Here is a 27620-nt window from a genome sequence, read left to right on the forward strand (position 1 = left end):
ATTCTGGGTCCCCACAGGGCAGATCCTCCCACACCTAAGCTGGTGCAGGCTGGGACCTGGAAGCAGCAGCATACAGAGGCAGCAGATCCATGGGATGCTGGATGAGCGGTGAGGAATGGTCTGGCAGGCAAGTGGAATCACCAGGCTGGGCTGCCTCGGCCCCTTCCCGCTTCCCAGCCACCTCACTAACTCTGGCCCTGACCTCACCCTCCAGCAGGGCATGGGCAAGCCAAGCAGAGGTGGACACCTGGAGCCAAGGAAGGGTCCCTCCCCAGACCTCTGTGTTCTGGTTGTTGAACAGACAAAAGGAGTTACCCAGGGCCCCTGGAACCAGGAGGGAGAATCTGGCCCCAGAGTCCTCTCCGATGGGCTTGGGGAGAATCATGAGGACAGCATTTAGCACCAGTTCATTCACAGAATAAAAGCAGAACACAAGTCCCCTTGGATGCTGATGTCAGTTTATTATCCCAGCCACATACTGAGTGCTCACTTGGGGACTTGGAAGCAGGAGAGTAACTGATAGTAATTTAAAAGAACAAAAATGCTGGAATGTGGGCACTCCTGATGCTCTTAAAATCAATGTCCAGCACTCCTCTCCTCGCCCTCCCCATAGTGAGGAAACTGGGATAGCCAGGGATTTGGCGAAGAAGACACAGTGGTTTCTGAGGGTTTTGCTGATTACATCTGACCAAACTCCTTTTTCCGAAGGTCACTTCTTTTAATCTTGCCAGTGATGGTTTGGGGCAGCTCTGAGACAAATTCCACCTGGTCGAGGATAAAGCAAACCCATCCCGACTTAGTCCTGCTGTCATTTCTTACCCATGCCCCAGACTCCTCCTCTGCCCCTGCACAGTCCCCCAGACGGGCTGGCACCATGTGGTGGCCCCAGTAGGCTCCACGAAGGCATGTCAGAGTGTCCCCTGACCCAGGAAGTTTGATACAGCCCTCTGACGTGCTCTGACCAGTGAGGTGTGAGTGGGAGTGGGGCGTGCCACCTCGAACAGAACCCTTGGGACAACTGGGTCTGGCACCCCCTCTGTCCATCTCCTCTAGCACCTGGCTGTTACCTATGGTGGGTGCTCTTTTATCCTGCTCCCAGAAAGACCATGCGGACATGTGGCAGGAGCAAAAAAAGATACTTCCCTAGTAGGAGCCACTAAGACGAGGGGCGTCTAGTTACTCACATTTTCTCCTTTATAATTAATAAGTAATCTGTGGGGTAATGATTTGAGACTCTGTGAATATCTTATTCTCCAATCAACTTTCACCCAATGATTTTAAGCATGCATTAATGATTCTTTCCTGAATCACTTATTACAATGGAGGATGCAAAATGGTGCTTTTCAACCTGTCATTCCTTACATATTAATTAGGTGGCATTCCTCTATAAAGAAATTTCCATTTTTTCTGTAAAGGGAAGCCTCCTTTTAATTATTTTTAAATATATATATTATTTATTCAACCTTTCTAATAATAAAACTCTATGTTATATATAGAAAACTTTGAAAAACTACAAAAAAGGCCAAAGAAAATTCTTTTCACTCATAATCCCACCATTACTACTCACTGTTAACATTTGGATATATATCCTTCTCTTATTTTTCTATGTACATATATCATTATAAAATTGGAATTACATTCTACCTACTGGCTATCAATCTTGCTTTTTTACTTATGATTTTCACATATAGGTAAATCTTTTTATATAACAGAAAAAAATTTTTAAAGATTTTATTTATTTATTTGACAGAGAGATACACAGTGAGAGAGGGCACACAAGCAGGGGGAGTGGGAGGGGGAGAAGCAGGCCTCCCGCTGAGCAGGGAGCCTGATGTGGGGCTAGATCCCAGGACCCTGGGATCATGACCTGAGCCAAAGGCAGACGCTTAACAACTGAGCCATCCAGGCGCCCCTATATAACAAAAAATTTTATTAATTTCACAGGATGCTACCAAAAGGAAATATCATGATTTATTGAACATATCCACTATTATTGGAAATTTTCTTAATTTCCAATGTTTTATATTAAACATACGTTTTCAGTGAGTGTCCTTGTTAACCCTTTAAATGCCATTTTAATTATTTCCTATTAAAAATTATCAAAAGCCAAATTTCTGAGTTAAAGGCTAGGTAATTTTTTTTCTACTCCCTGCTGAGCAGGGAGCTTGAGGCAGGGCTTGATCCCATGACCCTGGGATCATGACCTGAGCTGCAACTGCTTAACTGACTGAGCCACCCAGGTGCCCCCAATGATTCAACACTTTGATACAACACTTGGTGCTCATCACAAGTGTATTCGTTAATCCCCATCACCTATTTCACCCATCCCCTCCCCTCGGGTAATCATTTGTTCTCTATAATTAAGATTCTGTTTCTTGTTTTTTTAAAGTTCTAATATTACAAAATTTCTTTAAGGGATAATGCTTAAAGAATTTAAGCATTTTCAAACTTTGACAACTCAAGACACATTGATACCAAATGTATTTTCAAATTTTGACAAGATAACTCAGACACACTGATACAAAAAAAAAATCTCTTTCTCCCTCATAATATAGAGATTCCAAATAAGAGATTCCGATATCTCATACACCTATTTGGATTATTGTGCTACTTGAGAATGAGTTGCTTACACAGAGTTTTACCAAAATTCATTAGAACTTTAATAAGCAGATTTTTTTTTTTAGATACAAGAACCTAGACTAACTGGTCTTGTGGTTTCAATAGCAGTCAAGTCAAGTGCTGTTAGAATCTGGATATTTGGGGCACTGGGTGGCTCAGTCGGTTGGATATCTCCCTTCATCTCAGGTCATGATCCCAGAGTCCTGAGATCAAGCCCCATGCCAGGCACTCTGCTCAGTGGGGAGTCGGGTTCTCCAACTCCCTCTGTGCTCTCTCCCTGCATTCTTTCTCTTTCTCTCTCTCCTCTCAAATAAGTAAAATCTTTTTTTTAAAGATTTTATTTATTTATGTGACAGAGAGAGAGAAAGTGAGAGCAGGAACACAAGCAGGGGGAGTGGGAGAGGGAGAAGCAGGCTTCCCACAGAGCAGGGAGCCCAATGCAGGGCTGATCCCAGGACCCTGGGATAAGGACCTGAGCCTAAGGCAGACGCCTAACGACTGAGCCACCCAGGCGCCCCTAAAATGTTTTTAAAAAAAGAATGTGGATACTCTACAGAATGATCAAGCAAAATGAGGTTGTCTGTGCTAAGGGGTATTTGTACTAATCACTCTATTGTGTTTCTGGTGTAAGAACATAAATCCAAAGTCACCTTCTGATAGAAAGCCATGGACAGTGTTGAAATTAAAGGCACAATTTAAGAGCAGTGATTGTGTTTGATGGATGATGAGCCTAAGAAATTAGAAGCCAGCGTCCCTTGCACACACTGCAACTGGCCCTATGCTAAATGCTATGCTTGCATTGCATCATTTCAGCCTCAGAAAAAAACCTCTGGGTAAACTACCATCCTATTCCTGTTTCCAGATGGGAGGAAAAAAAAAAAAACCTGATGCTAACAGAAGTCACCAACAAAGATCTATGTGTGTTTTCTCTCTGGGAAGCACCTGGAGAGTGCAGATTTTGTGTTATTTTTCTCTTTCTCCCTTCAGGGCTAGCACAGTCCTCAGCTCATACCATTAAATGATTGTGGAAGTTATGTAAATTTAGGTTTCTGAATTTGTTCTTCTCTCAGGTGAGCTGGGAGGAATATGCTTCAGCAAGAGTCCACATGGCTTACTGCACAGGGGACAGAGGGATCATGGATGAAGATGGTTACCTCTGGTAGACTGGTAGAGCTGATGATGTCCCAGATGTGTTGGGGTCAGAGATGGTAAAGGCTTGTGGTTACTGCTATTGAGCCTGGGGCTGTGGTGGTCTGGGGAGGGCTCTGGACTACCTCAGATACATAAGCATTATAAAAAGTTTAGAAAATGTGAACAAACAAAAATAAAAAAATAAGAGTCATTCACCATCTCATATTTTGGTGTATATTCTTCCAGTCTTCTTTCTTCATATACAGAAACACTTTTTTAGTAGAAGTGAGTTCAAGGAGAAATGTTCTAGCATAACTTGTCTTTTTCATTCAGCAATATAAAAGTTTTTCTGTGCAATAATGCATACTTATATAATACCACTTAAAATTTTTTAATTAAGTAAAACATACATTCAGTAAGTACACAAATCTTACATGAACAGCCCAATGAATGTTTACATGTTTATGCACCTGTATGAATATAAATGTAATCACATTTAGATTAGGACATAAGATATTCCCAGCACCCTAATAGGCTCCCTCATGTCCTCATGCCTCTGTGAAAACTGAACTCCTTTTATGAACTTAGAAGTAAATTTCTGTACCTAAAAGCAGTTTCAGGAATTGGGAAAAGTCAATTAAATCCCAAGAGCAATAAATTCTGAGTGACAGATGACTGCAAGCAGATTCCATGGGCCATCGCAATTCAGAACTGGCCAACCACAAAAGTCACAGGAATGTTAAATATGACAAGCAATTTCAACATCCCACTCTCTAAGTCACAAACTTGCTTTCCTAGTGTTTTGACACAACTTAAAAAACTCAACTAAATTTTGCTCAGGAAGTCTCTCCTCTGAGCATTCCCTACTGGAGTTAACTCTGAATGAAGCACTTCCTTTCTTTACCTCTAACTGGTCTCAAGTTTTACTTTTAGCCTCTCTTTCCATCAGTAATATTATTCTGACTTCTGAAACCATAGATTAATTTTGCCCGCTCACTATACAAATGGAGTCATGCGGTCTGTACTTTTGTGTCTGACTTCTTTCTCTCAAAATAATGTCTGTGAGATTTATCCATGTCATTGTCTGTATCTGTATCAATAGTTCATTCTTCTTCATTGCTATGTAGAATCCCATTGTATGAATACACCTAAAATTTACTTATCCACTCTACTTTTGGTGAGAGAATGGTATTGATTCCAATCTGAGATAATATGAATAAAGGTGCTTTGAATATTATTCTACATGTTGGTTGCTGAATATATGCAAAGATTTATGATTGATATAGATCTAGGAGGGGAGATGCTGAATCATAAGGTATGCATATTCTAAGTTTGATTAAGATATTACCACAGTTTTCTAATTCCCAATTTATACTCCTACCACAGTGGAAGCTGAATAAAAGTTCCATTTGCATAATTATGCTAAGCAAAATAAGTCTGTCAGAGAAAGACAAATATCAGATGATTTCAATCATATGTAGAATTTAAGAAACAAAACAAATGAGCATAAGGAAAGAGAGAGAGAGAGAGAGGCAATCCAAGAAAGAGACTTATAATATAGAGAACACACTGATGGTTGCCAGAGGGGAGGTGGGTGGGAGTTGGGTGAAACAGGTGATGGGGATTAAGAAGCACATTTGTTGTGATGAGCACTGGATGTTGTTTGGTTTGTTGAATCACTAAATCCTACACCTGAAACTAATATTATACTGTATGTTAACTGGAATTTAAAGAAAAACATTTTTTTAAAAAGTTCTATTTGCTCCATACCCTCAACACTTGTGATTATGAATCTTTTAAACTTTAGTCATCCTGGTAAGTATGCAGTATTATTTCATAATAGTTTTCAGATAATTTTAAGGGACATGTAGTAGTTCATTCTGTCAAGATGATAAAGTTTTCTACTTTACTAATCCCTTATTGTTGGAGGTTTTTTTTTTTTTTTAATTTTTTACTTTACAAAACACTTGGATGATCATCCTTTAACATAAAATTTTTGTGTGCCAATATCAGAAATAAAAAAGGAGGTATCGCTACAGAGCTTACACATATTAAAAAGATAGAGGTGCCTGGGTGGCTCAGTTGACTAAGTGTTGGCCTTAGCCAGTTTTGGCTCAGGTCATGATCTCAGGATCGCGGGATTGAGCCCCATGTTGGGCTCTGCACTCAGTGGGGAACCTGCTTGAGATTCTCTCTCTCCCTCTCCCTCTACCCCTCTACCGGTCTCTCACATTCTCTCTCTAAAATACATAAATAAATCTTAAAAAAAAAAACAAGAAAATACTATGAACAGTTTTATTTCAACAAATTCAACAATGTAGAGGAAATGGAAAGATGTCTCAAAAAATATAACTTACCACACAAAACAAAACAAAAATCTGAATGATTCAATATCTATTTTAATAAATGAAATAATTATTAACAACCTTACCAGAAAGAAAGCCCCAGACCCAAGTGGTTTTACTAGTAAATCCTATCAAACATTTATGGAAGAAATAACACAAAACTTACAAAAACCCTTTCAGACAGTAAAGGAGCAAGTAACATTGGATATTATCAGGTTTTAAATCTTTGCCAATGTGAAAAGTGAAAAATCTTTCATGTTAATCTTATTTGTCCTTTGATTGCTAGTAAGATTGAAGTTTTTATGTTTACTGTCCTTTTCCCATTTTAAAATCTGAATGTTTATCTTTTTCTGACTCATTTTTTAAAAGGTTTATTTATTTATTAGAGAGAGAGCAAAAGAGAGAGTGCATGAGATGGGGGAAGGGGAGGAAGTGGGGAAGGCAGAGGAAGAGACAGAATCTCAAGCAGATTCCCTGCTGCATGTGGAGTCTGACACTGACACAGGGCTCAATTCAACAACTATGAGATCATGACCTGAGCCAAAATTAAATCAAGAGCTAGACACCTAGCTGACTGAGACTGAGCATAGGGTGGTGTGCTGATGATGAAATTAAAAGTCCTCAATTTGCAGTCCTTCCACCTACATGCTATGGCCTATAATACCTGCTTGCCATTACAGCACTTTTGAGTTAAGGTATTATCTCAAAGATCAAAACTGTGGGAGGAATGGATCACATATCCAGTCTTTCCTCTATACTAGAAATCACTTACTAGATTTTCAGTAGTGCCCTGAGGCACAAGGAGACAGGATAGTTTGGTTTTGATGGAAAAACGAGATAGGTCATGAAAAACCAGAATATAAAAACCATAAAACTCCACAGTACAGGGTCCCCTGGGTGGCTGAGTCGTTAAGCGTCTGCCTTTGGCTCAGGTCATTATCCCAGGATCCTGGGATCGAGCCCCATATCAGGTTCCCTGCTCGGCGGGAAGCCTGCTTCTCCCTCTCCCGCTACCCCTGCTTGTGTTCCCTCTCTCACTGTGTCTCTCTCTGTCATATAAATAAATAAAATCTTAAAAAAAAAAAAAACTCCACAGTACAGAAGGAGGCCCTATTCGCCAGATAAGTGGAGATAATGAAGCAAAACAAGCACTTTTGGCAAAATATTTCATTACAGACCAGGGCCTTCAGCATATTGCTTTGGGGCATAGTCTGTTAAGGGAACCAGAAAAGTAATAAGACAAAAAAATGCGTAGTATCATAATTCCTCTCAGAGAGACTGAGAGTGTGTGGCTGGAAGTAATTTGGTATACTATGTAATAATCCCATAAAAGACACATGAGTGAAAGGAGGTGGTTGCTAACCACCCACCTTAGGAAAGTAGATCAGACCAACTGCAGAGCTTTCCTTCTGACTGAGAGAGGCATGCAAGTTTGGGGGCAGAGCTGCTTTGCTTGGAACTCTGGGGATGAGGCTGCACACTGTCACCTATATCTTTCTTTTTCATCCTTCCCCCATGCAGCAAACAGCCGTTCCTCCAAACAGATATTGAACAAGCATATAAAGAATATTGGTTAAATACTGGTTATAAAGAATATTAGGCTACCAGAGGGGCTGCACATCTCATTCTCACCCTGCCTGCAGGGAGGTGGAGAGAAGAGAAGTGGAGAGACACCACGGTTTTCATGGTACTCACTTGAATCCTCAAGCTCTCCAGCTTTCTCCCTCCTCCCTTCCTTACAAAACAAAGAGAAAAAGAAGGGTGAAAGTCAGAGGATGTATTTGGTTAAAAAACAAACACCAAAACTTCTTTCCTTTGCCTATAATGTAAAGATGATAGGGCTCCAACATCTCTTATCCAGCATTCCAAAATCTGAGAAGCTCTGAAAAATAAAAGTGCTTTTCATATCTCATTTGGCTGCATAACCTAATCTATCAGGAAGTGAAACTCCCTATAGTATTTATTTATCCTAATCAGTAGGAATATTCATATATTTCAATGCAGAAATATTTATTAGTAGGATTTCAAGATGCAGCTCCATGTCCTGCTAGGAGAGTAGCATAGATCTATATACCGTATCACTTTATAAAAACTGAAAAACAATGAATTCTAAAACACGTTAGCCATATGGGTTTCAGGTAAGAAATAATATTCAAAGATATTTCATAAGCTGCAAATGAGAAAATGTTCACAAAGCTCTCAAAACAGTGCCTGACATCCAAAAAACAGGAATTCCATTTACTTCTGTCCATGTTTTCTTGTGTGAATAAGCAGCCCTTCTTGAGAAATTAGCTCCAGGCTGGTTAATGGGGGTCAGATATTACAAATGAGGAACTGAGTGAAAATATTTGCAACTTAGATAGAGGAAGAAAAGATGGAGGAGTAGGGGACCCTATTCCAACTGATCCCCAGAATTGAGCTGGATATCTACCATACCACTCTGAGCACCCACGAAATCAGCCTGAGATGTAAGAAGATCTGGATCTCTACAAACAATATCCTGGGCAGTTGGTTTTGAGGTACAAAGCGGGCAGCGTGATTCTACGGGCAGATATCAGAGCATAAACAGCAGCGGGAGGGAGCCTGGCCGTGGGGATCCTACACCGCTGGTGAGCGACAGCCTCACGCGCTGGGGATGGGGCACAGACTCGCAGACCGGTAGCACCTGAAAAAGGACTTTAGGGCAGCCCCCAGGGCAGAAACCCGGAGCAGCAGGGTTGCACGGGCGAACTGGGGGCAGCTGGTGGTTTTAGAAGCACAAAGGGCAGAGACGTGCCCCAACCTGGAGGCAGGACTGGGAGCACTGCAGAAGGGCGCACAACCCAGGACACTGCAGTTTATAGCAGCAGGGACAGAAACGGAGACAGTGTGGCCTGGAGAGCTCACTGAAGAACAGACTGCAATCTCTCTGCTCTGAGGCAGAGGGTTGGAAACGGTCTCTTCTGCTCTGACTCGCTGAAGAGACATGGAAAGCCTCCAGGGAAAGCCACCAGAGAACAAAAGCCCCCAAAAAACTGGTTCCCACTGAGTCCATCCCCCACCACAGGGGGGCAGGGCAACTCTGCCCAAACAGGGTTGACTAAGTAACAGCTCCCAGGCCCCTCTCCCAGAAGACAGGCTGGGAAAACAAGAGGCCAGCAACCCTAAGGTCCCAAGAAAACAGGTGCATCTTGCTTGGGTTCTGGTCAATAATTTGGACCTATACATTCCCTCAAACACCCATCAACAGAATGACTAAGAGGAGGAGCCCCCAAAATAGAAAAGACTCAGAGATTATGACTTATGCTGCAGATTTACAAATGCATGCAGATATAACCAAGATGTGGGAGATGAAATTCAGGCTACCGATTGTGAAGACAATAGCTAGAATGGAGAAATCAATTAATGGCAACACAGAGTCTCTAAGGGCAGAAATGAAAGCTGAATTGGCAGAACGTAAAAATGCTATCACTGAGATCCAATCCAATCTAGATAATCTAACAGCTAGGGTAACTGAGGCAGAAGAACGAATAAGCGTCCTGGAAGACAATATAATAGATAAAAAGGGAAAAGAGGAGGCCAGGGAAAAACAACTCAGAATCCATGAAAATGGAATCAGAGAAATAAATGACACCATGAAGAGTTCCAATGTCAGATAATTGGAATCCCAGAGGGAGTGGAGAGAGAGAGAGAGAGGACTAGAAGATATATTTGAGCAAATCGTAGCTGAGAACTTCCCTAATCTGGGGAATGAAACAAATATTCGCACCCTACAGGCAGAGAGGACCCCTCCCAAGATCAAGGAAAACAGGCCAACAGCCCAGGATGTAACAGTAAAACTCGCAAATCTTAGAACCAAGGAAACCATCTTAAGGGCAGTTAGGGGGAAGAGATTCCTTAGGTACAGAGGGAGGAACATCAGAATAACGTCAGACCTATCCACAGAGACCTGGCAAGCCAGAAAGGCCTGGCAAGACATATTCAGGGTACTAAATGAGAAGAACATGCAGCCAAGAATACTTTATCTGGCAAGGCTGTCATTTAGAATGGATGGACAGATGCAGAGCTTCCACGACCAACAGAAACTGAAAGAATATGTGATCACTAAGCCCGACCTGAAAGAAATATTAAGGGGGGTTCTATAAAAGGAGAAAGACCCCAAGAATGATATACAACAGAAATCGACAGGGACAATCTATAAAAACAACGTCTTCACAGGCAACATGATGACAATTAATTCATATCTTTCAATAATCACTCTCAACGTGAATGGCCTAAATGCTCCCATAAAACGGCACAGGGTTGCAGATTGGATAAAAAGACAGGACCCATCCATATGCTGCCTACAAGAGACTCATTTTGACCCTAAGGATACATCCAGACTGAAAGTGAAGGGATGGAGATCCATCTTCCATGCCAGCGAACCTCAAAAGAAAGCTGGGGTAGCAATTCTTATATCAGACAAATTATATTTTAAAGTCTGTAATTAGAGACACAGAAGGACACTATATCATTCTTAAAGGGTCTATCCAACAAGAAGATCTAACAATTGTAAATATCTATGCCCCCAACATGGGAGCAGCCGTCTACATAAGCCAACTGTTAACCAAAATAAAGAGTCATATTGATAACAATACGTTAATTGTAGGAGACCTCAATACTCCACTCTCAATGGACAGATCATCTAAGCAGAAAATCAACAAGGAAACAAGAGCTTTGAATGATACACTGGACCAGATGGACCTCATAGATTTTTACAGAACATTCCACCCTAAAACAACAGAATACTCATTCTTCTTGAGCACACATGGAACTTTGTCCAGAATAGACCACATACTGGGTCACAAATCAGGTCTCAACCGATACCAAAAGATTGAGATTATTCCCTGCATATTCTCAGACCACAATGCTTTAAAACTGGAACTCAATCACAAGAAAAAATTTGGCAGAATTTTAAACACATGGAAGCTAAAGACCACTCTGCTCGAGAACATTTGGGTCAACCAGGAAATCAAAGAAGAACTTAAACAATTCATGGAAATCAATGAGAACAAAAACACATCGGTCCAAAACCTATGGGATACTGTAAAGGCGGTCCTAAGAGGGAAATACATAGCCATCCAAGCCTCACTCAAAAAAAGAAAAATCCCGAATTCACCAACTAACTCTACACCTTAAAGAACTAGAGAAAAAGCAACAAACGATGCCTAAGCCATGCATTAGAAGAGCAATAATTAAAATTAAAGCAGGGATCAATGAATTAGAAACCAGAAACACAGTAGATCAGATCAACAAAACTAGAAGTTGGCTCTTTGAAAGAATTAATAAGATCGATAAACCACTGGCCAGACTTATCTAGAAGAAAAGAGAAAGGACGCAAATTAATAAAATTATGAATGAAAGGGGAGAGATCACGACTAACACCAAGGAAATAGAAACAATTATTAGAAATTATTATTAACAACTATATGCCAATTAACTGAGCAATCTGGATGAAATGGAGGCCTTCCTGGAAACCTATAAGCTGCCAAGACTGAAACAGGAAGAAATTGAAAACCTGAATAGGCCAGTAATGAGATTGAAGCAGTGATCAAAAATCTCCCCAAAAACAAGAGTCCAGGGCCTGATGGATTCCCTGGGGAATTCTACCAAGCATTCAAAGAAGAAATAATACCTATTCTCTGAAGCTGTTTCAAAAAATAGAAACAGAAGGAAAACTTCCAAACTCTTTCTATCAGGCCAGCATTACCTTCAACCCCAAACCAGGCAAAGACCCCATCCAAAAGGAGAATTTCAGACCGATATCCCTGATGAATATGGATTCTAAAATCCTCAACAAAATCCTAGCTAATAGGATCCAACAATACATTAAAAGGATCATCCACCACTACCAACTGGGATTTATCCCTGGGATGCAAGGGTGGCTCAACATTCGCAAATCAATCAATGTGACAGAACACATTAATAAGAGGGAGAAGAACAAAGATACAAATGTAGGGATCTGAAGGGGTATGTGCACCCCAATGTTTATAGCAGCAATGTCCACGATAGCCAACCTGTGGAAAGAGCCAAGATGTCCATCGACAGATGAATGGATAAAGAAGATGTGGTATATATACACAATGGAATATTATGCAACCATCAAAATTAATGAGATCTTGCCATTTGCAATGACGTGGATGGAACTGGAGGGTGTTATGCTGAGTGAAATAAGTCAATCAGAGAAAGACATGTGTCATATGACCTCACTGATATGAGGAATTCTTAATCTCAGGAAACAAACTGAGTGTTGCTGGAGTGGTGGGGGGTGGGAGGGATGGGGTGGCTGGGTGATAGACATTGGGTAGGGTATGTGCTATGGTGAGCACTGTGAATTGTGCAAGACTGTTGAATCACAGATCTGTACTTCTGAAACAAATAATGCAACATATGTTAAGAGAAAAGAAAAAGAAGAAGATAGCGAGGGGAAGAATGAAGGGGAGTAAGTCGGAGGTTGGAGACGAACCATGAGAGACAATGGACTCTGAAAAACAAACTGAGGGTTCTAGAGGGGAGGAGCGTGGGGGGATGGGTTAGCCTGGTGATGGGTATTAAAGAGGGCACGATCTGTGTGGAGCACTGGGTGTTATGCACAAACAATGAATCATGGAACACTACATCAAAAACTAATGATGTAATGTATGGTGATTAACATAACAATAAAAATATTTAAAAAATAAGAGGGAGAAGAACCATATGGTTCTCTCAATTGATGCAGAAAAAGCATTTGACAAAATACAACATCCTTTCCTGATTAAAACTCTTCAGAGTATAGGGATAGAGGGAACATTTCTCAAGTTCATAAAATTCATCTATGAAAAATCCACAGCAAATATGATCCTCAATGGTGAAAAGCTGAGAACCTTTCCCTTAAGATCAGGAACACGTCAAGGATGCCCACTCTCGCCACTTCTATGTTGATAGAAGTCCTAGCAACAGCAATCAGACAACAAAAAGAAATAAAAGGTATTCAAATTGGCAAAGAAGAAGTCAAACTCTCTCTTTTCGCAGATGACATGATACTTTATGTGGAAAACCCAAAAGACTCCACCACCAAATTACTAGAACTCATACAGCAATTCAGTAATGTGGCAGGATACAAAATCAATGCACAGAAATCAGTTGCTTTCTTATACACTAACAACGCAACTGTAGAAAGAGAAATTAGAGAAACAATTCCATTTACAATAGCACCAAAAACCATAAGATACCTCGGAATAAACCTAACCAAGGAAGAAAAGGATCTATACTCTAGGAACTATGGAACACTCATGAAAGAAATTGAAGAAGACACAAAAAGATGGAAAAATATTCCATGCTCATGGATCGGAAGAATAAACATTGTTAAAATGTCTATGCTACCCAGAGCCATCTATACCTTCAATGCCATCCCAATGAAAATTCCAATGACATTTTTCAAAGTGCTGAAACAAACAATCCTAAAATTTGTATGGAATCAGAAAAGACCCCAAATCCCCAAGGAAATGTTGAAAAAGAAAAACAAAGCTGGAGGCATCACGTTGCTTGATTTCAAGCTATATTACAAAGCTGTGATCACCAAGACAGAATGGTAGTGGTACAAAAACAGACATATAGACCCATGGAACAGAATAGAGATCCCAGATATGGACCCTATTTGAGGTCCCAATCTTTGACAAAGCAGGAAAAAACATGCAATGGAAAAAAGATGGTCTCTTCAATAAATGGTGCTGGGCAAATTGGACAACCACATGCAGAAGGATGAAACTGGACCATTCTCTAACACCATTCACAAAGATAAAACTCAAAGTGGATGAAAGACCTCAGTGTGAAAGAGGAATCCATCAAAATCCTGGAGGAGAACATAGGCAGTAACCTCTTTGACATCGCCCACAGCAACTTCTTTCAAGATACATCTCCAAAAGCTAGTGAAACAAAAGCAAAAATGAACTTTTGGGACTTCATCAAGATAAAAAGCTTCTGCACAGCAAAGGAAACAATCAACATAACAAAGAGGCAACCCACAAAATGGGAGAAGATATTTGCAAATGACACTACAGATAAAGGGCTGGTATCCAAGATCTATAAAGAACTTCTCAAACTCAACCCAAAAAACAAATAACCAAGTCAAAAAGTGGGCAGAAGATATGAAAAGACACTTCTCTTAAGAAGACATACAAACGGCTAACAGACACATGAAAAAATGTTCATCATCATTAGCCATCAGGGAAATTCAAATCAAAACCACATTGAGATACCACCTTACACCAATTAGAATGGCAAAAATGGACAGGGAAAGAAACAACAAATGTTGGAGAGGTTGTGGAGAAAGGGGAACCCTCTTACACTGTTGGTGGAAATGCAAGTTGGTACAGCCACTTTGGAAAACAGTGTGGAGGTGCCTCAAAAAGTTAAAAATAGAGCTACCCTATGACCCAGCATTTGCACTACTGGGTATTTACCCCAACACACAGATGTAGTGAAAACAAGGGCCATATGCACCTCAGTGTTCACAGCAGCAATGTCCACAATAGCCAAACTGTGGAAAGAGCCGAGATGCCCTTCAACAGAAGAATGGATAAAGAAGATGTGGTCCATAAACACAATGGAATATGACTCAGCCATCAGAAAGGATGAATACCCAACTTTTCCATCAACATGGATGGGACTGGAGGAGATGATGCTAAGTGAAATAAGTCAAGCAGAGAAAAGTCAATTATCATATGGCTTCATTGATTTGTGGAACGTAAGGAATAGCATGGAGGACACTAGGAGAAGGAAGGGGAAAATGGGGGGGGAGGGAATTGGAAGGAGAGATGAACCATGAGAGACTATGGACTCTGAGAAACAAACAGGGGAAGGGGGAGGGGGGATTGGTTAGCTCATTGATGAGTGTTAAGAAGGGCATGTACTGCATGGAGCATTGGGTGTTATACGACAACAATGGATCATGGATCACCACATCAAAAACTAATGATGTATTTTATGGTGACTAACATAACATAATATAATTAAAAAGGAAAAAAAGAGTTAAAAATCTGTACTCTGAAAACTATAGAACATATACGAAAGAAATTGAAGAGAATACAAAGAAATGGAAAAGCATTCTATGCTCATGGATTAGAAGAACAAATATTGTTAAAATTTCTATACTACCCAAAACAATCTACGCATTTAATGCTATTCCTATCAAAACACCACCAGCATTTTTCACAGAGGTAGAACAAATAATCCTAAAATCATATGGAACCACAAAAGACCCCAAATAGCCAAAGCAATTCTGAAAAAGAAAATCAAAAATGGCGGCATCACAATTCCAGATTTCAAGGTACATTACAAAGCTGTAATCATCAAGACAGTATGATATGGCACAAAAACAGACACACAGATCAGTAGAAGAGAAAAGAGAACCCAGAAATGGACCCACTACTAATGGGGGTCATCCATGGTCAACTATGTTCAACTAATCTTTGACAAAGCAGGAAAGAATATCCAATGGAAAAGAGACAGTCTCTTCAACAAATGGTGCTGGGGAAACTGGACCGCAATATGCAGAAGAATGAAACTGAACCACTTTCTTACACCATACACAAAAATATATTGAAAATGGATGAAAGACCTAAATGTGAGACAGGAAACCATCAAAATCCTAGAGGAGAACACAGCCAGGAACCTCCTTGACCTTGGCCATAGCAACTTCTTATTAGACATGTCGCTAGAGGCAAGGGAAACAAAAGCAAAAAAAGAACTATTGGGACTTCATCAAGATAAAAAGCTTCTGCACAACTACTCTGGAAAACAGTATGGAGGTTCCCCAAACAGTTGAAAATAGAGCTACCATACAATCCAGCAATTGCACTACTGGGTATTTACCCCAAAGATACAAATGTAGGGATCCAAAGGGGTATGTGCACCCTGATGTTTATAGCAGCAATGTCCACAATAGCCAAACTGTGGAGAGAGCCAAGATGTCCATCGACAGATGAATGGATAAAGAAGATGTGGTGTATATATATACAATGGAATATTATGCAGCCATCAAAAGGAATGAGATCTTGCCATTTGCAACGACGTGGATGGAACTGGAGGGTGTTATGCTGAGCAAAATAAGTCAATCAGAGAAAGACATGTATCATATAACCTCACTGATAGGAGGAATTCTTAATCTCAGGAAACAAACTGAGGGTTGCTAGAGGAGGGGAGGGTGGGAGGGATGGGTGGCTGGGTGATAGACATTGGGGAGGGTATGTGCTATGGTGAGTGCTGTGAATTGTGCTAGACTGTTGAATCACAGATCTGTACTTCTGAAACAAATAATACATTATATGTTAAAAAAAAAAAAGAAGAAGGGCGCCTGGGTGGCTCAGTTGGTTAAGCGACTGCCTTCGGCTCAGGTCATGAACCTGGGGTCCCGGGATCGAGTCCCGCATCGGGCTCCCTGCTCGGCGGGGAGTCTGCTTCTCCCTCTGACCCTCTTCCCTCTCGTGCTCTCTCTCATTCTCTCTCTCTCTCTCAAATAAATAAATAAAATCTTTAAAAAAAAAAAAAGAAGAAGAAGACAGCAGGAGGGGAAGAATGAAGCAGGGGAAATCGGAGGCGGAGATGAACCATGAGGGACGATGGACTCTGAAAAACAAACTGAGGGTTCTAGAGGGGAGGGGATGGTGGGAGGATGGGTTAGCCTGGTGATGGGTATTAAAGAGGGCACTTTCTGCATGGAGCACTGGGTGTTATGCACAAACAATGAATCATGAAACACTACATCAAAAACTAATGATATAATGTATGGTGATTAACATAACAATAAAAAATTTTTTAAAAAATCTTCTGCACAGTGAAGGAAACAATCAAAGAACTAAAAGGCAACCACCTATGGAATGGGAGAACATATTTGCAAATGACATATCTGATAAAGGGTTAGTATTGAAACTCTATAAAGAACTTACCAAATTCAACACCCAAAAAAACAAATAATCCAGTTAAGAAATGGGCAGAAGAATAGATACTTTTTGAATGATACTTTTCCAAAGAAGTGGAAATAGATGAATAGATACTTTTGAATAGATGAATAGATACTTTTCCAAAGAAGACATCCAGATGGCTAACAGACGCATGAAAAGATGCTGCACATCACTCATCATCAGGGAAATACAAATCAAAATCACAATGAGATACCACCTCACACCTGTCAGAACAGGTAAAATTAACAACACAAGAAACAACAGGTATTGGTAAGGATGTGGAGAAAGGGGAACCTCTTGCACTGTTGGTGCAAACTGGTATGGTCACTCTGGAGACTAGCTTGGAGGTTCCTCAAAAAGTTAAAAATAGAACATCCCTATGATCCAGCAATTGCACTACTAGGTATTTACCCAAAGGATACAAAAATACAGATTTGAAGGTGTACATGCACCCAGAAGTTTATAGCAGCATTATCAACAATAGCCAAACTATGGAAAGAGCCCAAACGTCCATCGACTGATGAATGGATAAAGAAGATGTGGTATATATAATATTACTCAGCCATCAAAAAGAATGAAATCTTGCCATTTGCAATGATGTGGATGGAGCTAGAGTGTATTATGCTAGTTGAAATAAGTCAGTCAGAGAAAGACAAATACCATAGATCTCACTCATATATGGAATTTAAGAAAGAAAACAGGTGAACACATGGGAAGAGGAAAAAGAAAAAAAGGAGAGAGGGAAACGAGTCATGAGACTTTCAACAATAGAGAACAAACAGGGTTGATGGAAGGAGGTGCTGGAGGGTGGGTGAGATGAGCTAGATGGGTGATGGATATTAAGGAGGGCACTTGCAATGAGCACTGGTATTGTATGTAAGGGATGAAACACTGAATTCTACTCCAGAAACCAACAGTGCACTCTATATTAACTAAAATTTAAATTTTAAAAAAATGAGGGGAAAAAAAAGAATGTATTGATAGGAAGATCCAGGTACAGCTGGGCCTTTTCCATGTAGTCATCCCTTTCTGAGATGGCTGTTAGCTCTCCTTTCCACCTACTCATAGTCTTGCCACCTCCAAAGCCCAATTCAAATTTCATCTCCTCCAGGAAACTTTCTGCACCCACCCCGCACACGAGCTCTGCCTGTGTTGAGCTCTATTGTTTCCTATAGAAATAGAGGAATGGAATGTGCAGGGGAGGAGGAAGCCACCTCCTAATGAGCACTAGTATTGGTTAAGCCTGTTCTATTGGCCAGATGCTGTCTTCCCTCTTATGATTACATCAGAACCACCCAGATAAAAACTAGGATAATCTCCCCACCTCTCCCCACCTTCTGGAGGTTAGGACATGGATATCTTTGGATAACCTTTATTCAGTCTACTACACTTGGGACTTCATTCATTAAAGGATCAAGGAGCCCTGTTGATGTCCGAGCCCATGAGAGATACTCTCTTCTGGATATCATATGGGGTACCAATGAACTCTGAAGGTGAAAAATGTCAATGTCTGATCACTGTCATCAACAAGCAACATTTAGGCACAGACTTCACTAAACCCAGTTCCTGTTTGCCAGCAACTGACATTCACAAAGGTACAAGCAGGCAAAATTTATGTTCAAACCAGTCAGCAACATTGTCTCAAAATTATTTCTAAATGAGATCATGTCAGGACAGACACCTCCTGCATAGTCAATGCTCAATAAAAGCCAGGACTTTGAAGGATTTCTCATAATCTAATCAATGAGTTGAGACTTCAGATATGATTCCCTTGGCTGTCTTTTGCCAGGATGCCAGGCTATATCCAGCTATGCCACAAGTGTCAAGCATGTCAATATTCCAGGCTACTTGAAAATCATGACAGACTCTGATAATAGGCCATTGAGCAGTATGGATCTTGATATTATCAGCTCCATGGACAAGAATAATCCGCTAATATGCTGGGGCTTAGCACTGAACCGTAAGAGGAAGTTGCTACTGCATTTCCTCTCTCCCCTCCCAGCTGTGTCTTATAAATTGTTGCTTTAACCACAAGTTGCCCAGAGAAACGTCAACTCACAGGATTATGATCCTCCCAACTGTGCACTAGAGACTTGGGACTATAATGGCATAGATGTCACCAAAAGAAAAGAAGGAAGGAACCAATTTTTTGGCAGATACAGAACTGAGTCTTTGTGAAGAAGCTGAAGGCCTTTCTGCATCAATAATAACATTTTCTGGTAAGGAAAAAATGCATGTGGTAACATGGAAGTGCTTCTAGTAAATGAGAAGTTGTGAGAGTGTGTTTAAATGTAGAGAACAGAGCACTAAGAGTTCCATCGTCTTGCCATAATTGGATAACTGCTGATTCAACCCTGGATAAATGTCCCTTTGACAGGAAAATGGACTGTTCAACTTTATGAAGGTTGATAGAAATACAGCAAAAATCTGTGATAGCATTTCCTTGCATTGGCTTTGGAGACAACAAACGCAGCCTGGAATTTGTGTTGCATGCTCCATGAATGGCTTTTGTTAATTATTTACCTCTCACCGCCTCAGTCACTTTATAGGTAAAACAAAATGCCTGGGGGCGCCTGGGTGGCTCAGTCTGTTAAGCACCTGGACTCTTGATTTCGGCTCAGGTCACGATCTCGGGGTTATGATCTCAGGATTGTGAGATCAAGCCCCACATCGGGCTTGTCAGCCTAGCCTGGGGCCCGCTTAGGATTCTTTCTCTCCTCTCTCTGCCCCCCCATCCCACTCCACTCATGCTCTTTTGCTCTCTCTCTCTTTAAAAAAATTTAAAAATAAAAATAAAACAAAATGCCTGCCTCTGAAGGGTGTTGAGATAATTAAACAAGACATTGCATAAAAAACACAGTGCTGAGTGCACACCAATTGCTCAAACATCTTTCCACTGGTAAAGTTTCCCTTAACGCACTGGAAATCACTAAGAGTTTAGAAATCACCTACTTAAATTCTCTCACTTTTACAGGTATGTTCGAGAAATATTTTGTTAAACATGTGTATATACAAATTTCTACTTAGACAACGTCTTGACCTAAAAGAGTCAGTGATTCTCAAATTTGACCCTGGAATCATATGAACTTCCCACAGGATCCAAAGTCAGGAAATGGCTGTGTTCAATGCAAAATGGCAGATTTTCAGAGTTTCATGGTCTCCCTAAAGGCCTATCTGTACAAATTTATCCAGAAAATCAATAGTAGACCAAAGAGATAGAAGAAATGTTACTGGCAAAAAGGTTTTACAGTTTAATTGAAAAATCCTACTCTGTGATATCTTGATTAGTATTTTATTAGTAATGATTGTGTTTACATATGTAAGACCTATTTCACTGATTCTGCACATAATGCAGATAATGCTAAAGCGTATATTCAGATCAGATCTATTTTATGATATTTCATTTTAGATTTATTGGCATGTTAATTTGATGATATGGCAAATTTTTTTTAATTTTTTTATTGTTATGTTAATCACCATATATTACATCATTAGTTTTTGGTGCAGTGTTCCATGATTCATTGTTTGTTCATAACACCCAGTGCTCCATGCAGAACGTGCCCTCCTCAATGCCCATCACCAGGCTAACCCATCCCCCTACCCCCCTCCCCTCTAGAACCCTCAGTTTGTTTTTCAGAGTCCATCATCTCTCATGGTTCATCTCCCCCTCTGACATACTCCCCTTTTCTTCCTCTCCTGTTATCTTCTTCTTTTTCTTTTTTCTTAAAATATGTTGCATTATTTGTTTCAGAAGTACAGATCTGTGATTCAACAGTCTTGCACAATTCACAGCGCTCACCGTAGCACATACCCTCCCCAATATCTATCACCCAGCCACCCCATCCCTCCCACCCCCAACCACTCCAGTAACACTCAGTTTCTTTCCTGAGATTAAGAATTCCTCATATCAGTGAGGTCATGTGATACATGTCTTTCTCTGATTGACTTATTTCACTCAGCATAACACCCTCCAGTTCCATCCACGTCGTTGCAAATGGCAAGATCTCATTCCTTTTGATGGCTGCATAATATTCCATTGTGTATATATACCACCTCTTCTTTATCCATTCATCTGTCGATGGGCATCTTGGCTCTTTCCACAGTTTGGCTATGGTGGACATTGCTGCTATAAACATTGGGGTACACGTACCCCTTCGGGTCCCTACATTTGTATCTTTGTGGTAAATACCCAGTAGTGCAATTGCTGGATCGAACGGTAGCTCTAATTTCAACTGTTTGAGGAACCTCCATACTGTTTTCCAGAGGGGTTGCACCAGCTTGCATTCCCACCAACAGTGTAGGAGGGTTCCCCTTTCTCCACATCCCCGCCAACATCTGTCGTTCCCTGACTTGTTAATTTTAGCCATTCTGACAGGTGTGAGGTGGTATCTCATTGAGGTTTTGATTTGGATTTCCCTGATGCCGAGCGATGTTGAGCACTTTTTCATGTGCCTGTTGGCCATTTGGATGTCTTCTTTGGAGAAATGTCTGTTCATGTCTTCTGCCCATTTCTTGATTGGATTATTTGTTCTTGGGGTGTTGAGTTTGATAAGTTCTTTATAGATTTTGGATACTAGCCCTTTATCTGATATGTCATTTGCAAATATTTTCTCCCATTCTGTCGGTTGTCTTTTGGTTTTGTGGACTGTTTCTTTTGCTGTGCAAAAGCTTTTTATCTTGATGAAATCCCAATAGTTCATTTTTGCCCTGGCTTCCCGTGCCTTTGGCGATGTTTCTAGGAAGAAGTTGCTGCGGCTAAGGTCGAAAAGGTTGCTACCTGTGTTCTCCTTTAGGATTTGGATGGACTCCTGTCTCACGTTTAGGTCTTTCAACCATTTGGAGTCTATTTTTGTGTGTGGTGTAAGGAAATGGTCCAGTTTCATTCTTCTGCATGTGGCTGTCCAATTTTCCCAACACCATTTGTTGAAGAGACTGTCTTTTTGCCATTGGACATTCTTTCCTGCTTTGTCAAAAATAAGTTGACCATAGAGTTGAGGGTCCATTTCTGGGCTCTCGATTCTGTTCCATTGATCTATGTGTCTGTTTTTGTGCCAGTACCATACTGTCTTGATGATGACAGCTTTGTAATAGAGCTGGAAGTCCGGGATTGTGATGCCGCCAGCTTTGCTTTTCTTTTTCAGTATTCCTCTGGCTATTCTGGGTCTCTTCTGGTTCCATACAAATTTTAGGATTATTTGTTCCATTTCTTTGAAAAAAGTGGATGGTATTTTGATGGGGATTGCATTGAATGTGTAGATTGCTCTAGGTAGCATTGACATCTTCACAATGTTGATTCTCCCAATCCATGAGCATGGAACGTTTTTCCATTTCTTTGTGTCTTCTTCAATTTCTTTCCTGAGTATTTTATAGTTTTCTGAGTACAGATCCTTTGCCTCTTTGGTCAGATTTATTCCTAGGTATCTAATGGTTTTGGGTGCAATTGTAAATGGGATCGACTCCTTGATTTGTCTCTCTTCTGTGTTGTTGTTGGTGTATAGGAATGCCACTGATTTCTGTGCATTGATTTTATATCCTGCTACTTTACTGAATTCCTGTATGAGTTCTGTACCCTCTATCCCTATACTCTGAAGAGTTTTGATCAAGAAAGGATGTTGTACTTTGTCAAATGCTTTTTCTGCATCTATTGAGAGGATCATATGATTCTTGTTCTTTCTTTTGTTAATGTATTGTATCACGTTGATTGATTTGCGGATGTTGAACCAGCCTTGCAGCCCAGGGATAAATCCCACTTGGTCGTGGTGAATAATCCTTTTAATGTACTGTTGGATCCTATTGGCTAGTATTTTGGTGAGAATTTTTGCATCCATGTTCATCAAGGATATTGGTCTGTAATTCTCTTTTTTGATGGGGTCTTTGTCTGGTTTTGGGATCAAGGTAATGCTGGCCTCATAAAATGAGTTTGGAAGTTTCCCTTCCATTTCTATTTTTTGGAACAGTTTCAGGAGAATAGGTATTAATTCTTCTTGAAATGTCTGATAGAATTCCCCTGGGAAGCCATCTGGCCCTGGGCTTTTGTTTCTTGGGAGATTTTTGATGACTGTTTCAATTTCCTTAGTGGTTATAGGTCTGTTCAGGTTTTCTATTTCTTCCTGGTTCAATTTTGGTAGTTGATACATCTCTAGGAATGCACCCATTTCTTCCAGGTTATCTAATTTGCTGGCATAGAGTTGCTCATAATATGTTCTTATAATTGTTTGTATTTCTTTGGTGTTGCTTGTGATCTCTCCTCTTTCATTCATGATTTTGTTAATTTGGGTCATTTCTCTTTTCTTTTTGATCAGTCTGGCCAGGGGTTTATCAATCTTGTTAATTCTTTCAAAGAACCAGCTCCTAGTTTCGTTGATCTGTTCTACTGTTCTTTTGGTTTCTAGTTCATTGATTTCTGCTCTGATCTTTATGATTTCTCTTCTCCTGCTGGGTTGAGGCTTTCTTTGCTGTGATGATATGGCAAATTTATCTATGGAGGTATGGGAAATCAGAACAACTCATGAAAAAATCATTTTTTCAGTTTGGAGGAGAAGATGGAGGAGATTTGCATTAAAAACTATCTGCTCTTTTATCTGTGCTATTCTCCTTAGGAAGCAAGAATGTTTCAGGTGTCCCATGTTTTGATAATCTTTCCAATTGATCATTAAGCTGGGACAAAGAAAGGTCAAAATGATGGAAGTGAAGACTAGAATGCTTCAGACTGATGGGGGCTGAGTTCAACCCCAAGAGCCAGGAGCACAGTGACAGGACATTAAAAGAGGCAAAAATAAGCCACCAAGATATTGGTGGCTCCAATCCAATAGCTTTTCTAGTTTCTTTGATATCAAACAGTGAAAGCCTTCTGCCATAAACAGTTGTGAAGTTTGATTTTTAATGTGCAACGTTTACGCAGTCCTAGCTACCCACCAGGCACTGTGGTAAGGTGCTCACTTAAACCCCACAATTAACCAATGAAGAAGGTACTACCTTTACTCTCACTGCACAGATGAAATGGAACTTGGAGATATTAAGCAACTTGGCAAAGGGCATCCAGAGAGGCAAGTGTGGATGCAAGTATGTGTGCTGCATATGTGCATACACGCATGTGCACACGTGTGTGGGTGGGTGGGTGGGTGGGTGTATATGTGTGTGTTTAGGAGAGAAGTTGGGTCTCACTTTCAGCAAAATGCTAAATCATAAGCATGGCCCCCACTACTTTCCCTCTCCCCACCCTTCTCTCCTCTTGCTACCTCCACCACACTTGCCCAGGTGGTCCCTCTTCTTTCTTCCTTGACATAATGGAGAATTTAATACCAATGGTATGGCCAGAAATAGCTCTTCCTGGGCTACGGTAAATTGCATTTGAACCAAATGGGCCTCTTGCTTCTCCAGACGTCACTCTGAGCAGTAAAGAAGGATTGACAACAACAATGAGGGGATGGTACACCCTGCACCCTTTGTTCTGCTGTTTGTGTTATCACCATGCGGCAGACTCAGGCACCCTTTGCACCTGCGGAGTTTTCCATCCCATACAAGGCAACTAAGTAGGACTGGAAGGCAAAAAGATAAGGGTATTCATCTTCAGCAAGAAACCCTTACTGAAGAAGGCAACAACACAAAGGAGGCTGAATAGCAGAGAGGTTGAGTACGCAAGCTCTGAGGTCAGGCCATAAAGGTGGAAACCTGGCCTCTGCCACTATAAGATGGATGACCTCGGTCAAGTTACTTAAGTCTACAGAGGTCTCAGTTTTCCCATCTGTAAAATAGAGATAATAATGGCACCACCCTCACAAGCTCGTCATGAATGCTAAATGATATCAGGAATGCAGAATGCCTAGTCTACAGCAAGCACTGAAAAACACTGGCTTCTGTTATTGAAGACAGCTCTGTAAGTCAATGTTAAGTAATAAGAATGAAATACACAGGCTCTACCCACACCATCTAGGTAGGTTAGGGAGACAAGGCACATATATTGAAAACAATAATATAAGGTAGAAAACTGTCACGTGAAGAATACTGGTGCATATTATGGAAAGTCAGAGGAAGAAATAACAGTACTATTTTTAAAAAATGTTAAATTACAGATGGCAGTAGGAAGGTGACTTTACCAATGTCACAAAGCTAGTTTTGAAAGAGTCCAGAGTAAAGTCCAGGTCTCCTGATTCATGAAGTAAAACTATTTCATGAACCTATGCCACCAGGGTACTAATGAAAATAATCTTAACAAAAGCATTAGTTAACACTTTGAAGGTACTGTCTACATCCTGGGCATTTTACACACATTATCTTATTAAATCCTCATAATAACCCTAGGAGACAGGTATTATATTCCTCCCCCATTTTACAGATGAGAAAATTGAGGTGCATGAAGGGTAAGTGATTTCCTAATCACTTAAAGTTGCTAAGCCAGGACTTAAATCAAGGTTCCTAACCAATTATAATGAAGAAGTGAGGGGGAAAGGAAGGCAGGGAAGCCAGAAGGAAGGGGGATGACAGACTAAATCCTACAGCTAGAAATGGACATTCAAGAAAAGTGAGTGGGCTGCTTTTACTGGAAGAGGAAATTCAAGGAGAGGAGTTAGAAAATACAGTAGAATCAAGTATGAAGCAGACAGAAGCAGGGCTTGAATGTCCATTGTGGCAGCAAATATTCTGTTTGTCTATTGTTTGGTTGGGGGAGAGGGTAGGGACAGAAGATGGGAGCTTGACAATTCTATAGTCGTTAGTTTTGTTTTGTTTTTAAGAATAATCTGATCATAGAATGAAGAGGGAGAGGCCAGTCGCAGGGAGACTGGTGAGGGCTGACTGCCACAGCTCTGAAGAAGAATGGGTCTTTTCCAGGTGTTCCCCAACTTCCTGGGGGGGTGGGCCCACAGCCACAATCCACTTCCCAATCTCATCACAGAGCATCCAAAGAAACTAACGCTCTCCACTCATCTCTCCCCACAGGCTGCAGAACTTCCACATCCATATCAGTTGACAAAGCCCTTTGGGAATCATGATGATTTTTTTCCGATACCAAACATTCAGATTCATTTGGCTTGCCAAGCTAACTGGCCGGTACCTTCACAAAGATCATCAGTTTTGGGCGCCTCTGACTCTTGCTGACTTTGACGCCATAAATCGCTGTGAGAAGTCACTGCCTAAGAACTTTAACTTTGCTGGGGATGTGCTGGACCAGTGGTCCCAAAAGGAGAAGGTATGACATGACAGGCTTCTATTAGATGCTTGGTATCCGCGTATATCTCAGGCTTCCATTTCCTTGTTCCGTGGTCCATTTACCACTCTTAGTTCAGTTCTTCCATCCTTCTTGGTTTCCTTTGTTTGTTTTCCTCTTGCCCTCTGCTCTCCCCAGGCAAGATCTTTAATCCACAACTCCACATGCTGTCTTTCTCTGGATCCTCCTCAGTCCCCCTTATGGTGATTACTTGCAGAGTCCTGCCTCTTTTTCTTCATTTTCTCCAAGTCCCACACAGCAGCTCTTTGCTCTCCATTCATCGGTTTGGGCTGGTCACAGGCTTATCCAAAAAGCAGTAATTTGAGCTTTGGTCTGTTTTTTTAATTTATTCATTTAAAAAAATTTTTTTATTATGTTCAGTTAGCCACTGTATAGTACATCATTAGTTTTTGATGTAATGTTCAATGATTCATTAGTTGCATATAACACCCAGTTCTCATCACAACATGTGCTCTCCTTAATACCCATCACCCTGTTACCCCATCCCTGCACCCTCCTCCCCTCCGAAAACCTCAGTTTGTTTCCCGGGGTCCACAGTCTCTCATGGTTTGTCTCCCTCTCTGATTTCTCCCCCTTCAGATTTCCCTCCCTTCCCCTATGGTCCTCCATGCTATTGTTTATGTTCCACATATGAGTGAAATGATATGATAATTGTCTTTCTCTGCTTGACTTACTTCACTAAGCATAATCCCCTCCAGTTCCATCCATGTCGATGCAAATGGTGGGGATTCATCCTTTCTGATGGCTGAATAATATTCCATTGTATATATGTACCACATCTTGTTTAACCATTCATCTGTTGAAAGGCATCTCTGCTCCTTCCACAGTTTGGCTATTGTGAACATTGCTACTATTTTAAAATAATAGTCATCACTGGAGTGATTAGGAGAGAATCCAACATTGAAAAGAATAAAGCAAAAAGCCTTGAGTGTTTGCAGTGTAGCCTCAGGTCAAATCCCTGCTTACTGAGCTAGATACTTACCTATCAGTGCTTACCAAAATTCACTGCAAGGACCTGTGCCTGAGAAGATATACAGGGTTTCAAATAATGTTGAATCAATCTTTCCTATTAAACTGAGAGGATAGCCTTCCTTTAAATCCATTTACATCTTTAACAGCTCTCTTATACTTGCTAAACTCTCTTTTGAACAAAAGAGCAGGTAGAAGTTGAAAATCTCTGGGCGTATTTTGTTTTTAATATATTTATTTTATAGTAACCTATTTTTAACAAACGGTACTAGTTCTCCAATTATGGTGACGAGTAAATACATTTTCCTTCTTAAGTAAATATGTACAAGAAAAGTGAGTGAATGTAAAGAAAAATACAAAGAACAATAACAC

General features: G+C 40.6%; 2 protein-coding genes across 2 annotated transcripts in view; one reads left to right on the top strand and one right to left on the bottom strand.

Moving 5' to 3' along the window:
• Positions 1 to 551: 551 nt before the first annotated feature.
• Positions 552 to 27620, bottom strand: part of THUMPD1 (THUMP domain containing 1) — a 62333-nt gene continuing 35264 nt past the window's right edge. Inside the window, exon 6 of the transcript XR_003523130.1 lies at positions 552 to 765. The gene's annotated coding sequence lies outside the window, so the exon portion shown is untranslated. The remainder of the gene's footprint in view (positions 766 to 27620) is intronic.
• The window catches only part of LOC113932768 (acyl-coenzyme A synthetase ACSM4, mitochondrial), a 28917-nt gene continuing 20419 nt past the window's right edge, over positions 19123 to 27620 (top strand). The window contains exons 1-2 of the mRNA XM_027612160.1: positions 19123 to 19272; positions 25991 to 26240. Coding sequence (XP_027467961.1) covers positions 26040 to 26240 — 201 coding nt within the window. The 5' untranslated portion in view covers positions 19123 to 19272; positions 25991 to 26039. The remainder of the gene's footprint in view (positions 19273 to 25990; positions 26241 to 27620) is intronic.

The sequence above is a fragment of the Zalophus californianus genome, chromosome 10, assembly GCF_009762305.2.
Source record: "Zalophus californianus isolate mZalCal1 chromosome 10, mZalCal1.pri.v2, whole genome shotgun sequence".
Lineage (NCBI taxonomy): Eukaryota > Metazoa > Chordata > Mammalia > Carnivora > Otariidae > Zalophus > Zalophus californianus.